The sequence below is a fragment of the Chiloscyllium plagiosum genome, chromosome 20 (assembly GCF_004010195.1).
Source record: "Chiloscyllium plagiosum isolate BGI_BamShark_2017 chromosome 20, ASM401019v2, whole genome shotgun sequence".
NCBI classification, from domain to species: domain Eukaryota; kingdom Metazoa; phylum Chordata; class Chondrichthyes; order Orectolobiformes; family Hemiscylliidae; genus Chiloscyllium; species Chiloscyllium plagiosum.
The window spans coordinates 55,872,349-55,875,448 of NC_057729.1; the positions used below are offsets into that span (position 1 = coordinate 55,872,349).

A 3,100-nucleotide genomic window follows, 5' to 3' on the forward strand; every position below is an offset into this window, starting at 1 on the left:
AAATCTGTTATAATTCACTAACGAACGGTAGATCTCGCCTCCGGCTTCCAGAATATTCCAAAGGAGGCTACTACACCGGCACGGCACGGCCAACCAATCAGATTCGAAAGCTCCGTCTAACGGCTCTTCATCCGGGTGATTGGTGAAACGGGGTCCCGCCCACTCCTTGCCCATATTAGGCGCCAGTGGTCACTCTTGATTTATGATTGGTGAAAGTTGGTTAGTAACAGGGCTCTGATCGATTCGTATTGGAGACTGAGCGCTCTGCCCTTTTGTCGGGTGGTCTGTGAGGTTGGGAGAGAGGAAGAAGAAGGCGATCGTCAGGTTCGTTGTTGAGGGGAGCCATGGGAGTGCAAGTGGAGACTATCACCCCCGGAGATGGTATGCAGTACCGAGCAATTAACGCTCTATCACCTCAAGTGGTGACTACTTTATCCCGGACAGGGGTGTGAATGAGAGACCTGGTCTCCTCCGTTTCGTGGGTGGGGGGAGGTTCGCGGTTGGGCTGTTGTTTGTAATGCAGCAGTGGCCGAATGTAATCAACGCTTTTCTCTCTTAGGGCAAACCTTCCCCAAGACCGGGCAGACCTGCGTTGTTCATTACACAGGTGAGTCGAAGAATGGGCTCCGAGCCGAGAGATAGCGGAATTCGGCGCGGGGCCGTGGTTGTGTGGGTGGTGAGGGACAGAGGTGGTGCATGAAGGTGGGTCCCCGCGGCCCCTCAGAGAGGGGTGATCCTTACAGGGCCTGGGAATGTGGATCCTTAACCCCCACCCCCACAGCCTGCTGGGGGTGTTGTGAGTCCCTACCGCGGAGGGGGCGGGTTGGGCTGGGGAATAGACCCCTGTCGGCGAGCAGGAGGGTAGTGCTGTCGGCGAGGGATCTGGTGGGGGAAAGGATCTCCGTGAGGAGGAACTGCAATAACGATCCCTGTGAAGAGTATTGCAAGAGTTGGGGGGTGGTGTTGGTGTGGAGTTATTGTAAACGGGGAATCTAAAGGCGTTAAGATTTTGAATCTTTGGTGAAAGGGTTACAAGTGGGGCTGCAAGAATGGATTCCAGATTCGGGGGGGAATAGGACTGTGAGTAGATCCTGCGGATGGGGGTTGTAAGAGTATGGATTCTTCTTGGGAGATTAGTAGTCTCGAGGAAAAAAGCAAATTACTGCGGATGCTGGAACCTGAAACCAAAAGAGAAAATGCTGGAAAAGCTTTGACAGAGTCAGTTGGACTCGAAACGTCAGCTTTTTTCTCTCCTTACAGATGCTGCCAGACCTGAGATTTTCCAGCATTTTCTCTTTTGGAAGTAGTCTAGAGGCCTGAGGATGGTGCTGAGTGTGGATCACTGCTGAGGGATCATGTTGGCTTTGATTCCAAGTGGAATGATGTGCAGGGATAAGGAATCCTTGTTAAAATTGTACAGGAATGTCTTTTGGTAAAACCACACCTACAGTAGTGTCAGCAATTTTGGATGTCATACTAATGAAACAGTATACCTGCATAGGAGGTAATACAGTGAAGGTTCACTACACTTGTCACTGGGATAAAGGGGTTGCTGTATGATAGGCTGAACAAGCTGGCTTTAAATTCTCTGGAGTATCGAAGCGTAAGATGTAATGTAATTGAACTATTCAAGATTCAGAACGGGTAAAGTGAATGATAATCAGGGAATCTAAAATACCGGAGCATAAGAGGCTTTATTTTTGGAACTGAACTTTATCCTTCTCTACCTAGAGGGTTGAGTTTCCATCAATGAATAGTTTTAAACTGGTACAGACCAGAATTTTGATCCCTCACTAATTTGGTCTGGGGAGAAGCAAGAGAGTGGAAAGGAAACTTGAGATCAGCCATGATATGTACTGAATGGCAGAACAGACTTAAAGGGTCTATGATCTTTCCGATGAGAGAGGGTTGCCCCCCCCCCTGTGGAAGTGGGTCTCTGGGGAGGGTTGGGCTGTTGGAGAGGGTCATTGTTTGGAAGAGGCTCAGCTGTTATGGTTGCCTGTGTGGGTTTGAGTGATATACTGCACATGAGATTAGGACTTGGTGAGCACTGTAAAGCTGGGTTATGACCTAATCCTTAGAGCAGCCGAAGGTTGGGTTGACAGCTGAGTAGATTCCTGGTTTGGGATAGTCAGCCTATCCCAGTAATTGTGTGGAGCCTGGGTACGTTATCCTGCAGCAGGTTGGAGAGGCTGGCTTTGAGCTGACAAAGGGATCTCGAGGATCCTTCTGCTGTTTCTCTGGAAAAGCTGTCCTCACCTCAGCCTTAAATGGTCAGCTCTTATCCTGAGGGCGTGCTCGGTGTTCTAGATTCCCTAGCCAGGAGAAACAACATTCAGAAGTTTACCCTGTCAAGTATTTCAGAATTATATTTATTCCAATTTTTTTGGAAAATGTAGGGGATGATGGATTCTCAGGGGAACGTAGCATGAACAGCCAAGTTTCTGGTATTGAGAATGGTTCTAATGCAACGAGGGCTACGTTGGCTTCCAAGAGATCAATTGTGTTAGGGGATTTTGTAGTCCGGGGTACAGACAGACGTTTCTGTGGCCAGCAGAGAAAAAGCCGAATGATGTGTTGTTTTCCTGGTGCCAGGATCAAGGATGTCTCAGAGGGGGTGCAGAATGTTCTCACGGGGGAGAGGGGCCAGCAGGAGGTCATTGTCCACATTGGAACCAACGACATTGGAAGGGAAAAGGTTGAGACTCTGAAGGGAGATTACAGAGAGTTAGGCAGAAATTTATAAAGGAGGTCCTCAAGGGTAGTAATATCTGGATTACTCCCAGTGCTACGAGCTAGTGAGGGCAGGAATAGGAGGATAGAGCAGATGAATGCATGGCTGAGGAGCTGGTGTATGGGAGAAGGATTCACATTTTTGGATCATTGGAACCTCTTCTGGGGTAGAAGTGACCTGTACAAGAAGGACAGATTGCACCTAAATTGGAAGGGGACAAATATACTGGGAGGGAAATTTGCTAGAACTGCTTGGGAGGATTTAAACTAGTAAGGTGAGGGGTGGGGACCCAGGGAGATAGTGAGGAAAGAGATCAATCTGAGACGGGTACAGCTGAGAACAGAAGTGAGTCAAACAGTCAGGGCA

At 48.8% G+C, this 3,100-nt stretch overlaps 1 protein-coding gene across 1 annotated transcript in view; it reads left to right on the forward strand.

The window, feature by feature from the left end:
• The first annotated feature begins 231 nt into the window (after positions 1-231).
• The window catches only part of LOC122560304 (peptidyl-prolyl cis-trans isomerase FKBP1A-like), a 16,973-nt gene continuing 14,104 nt past the window's right edge, over positions 232-3,100 (forward strand). The window contains exons 1-2 of the mRNA XM_043710881.1: positions 232-381; positions 560-607. Coding sequence (XP_043566816.1) covers positions 345-381; positions 560-607 — 85 coding nt within the window. The 5' untranslated portion in view covers positions 232-344. The remainder of the gene's footprint in view (positions 382-559; positions 608-3,100) is intronic.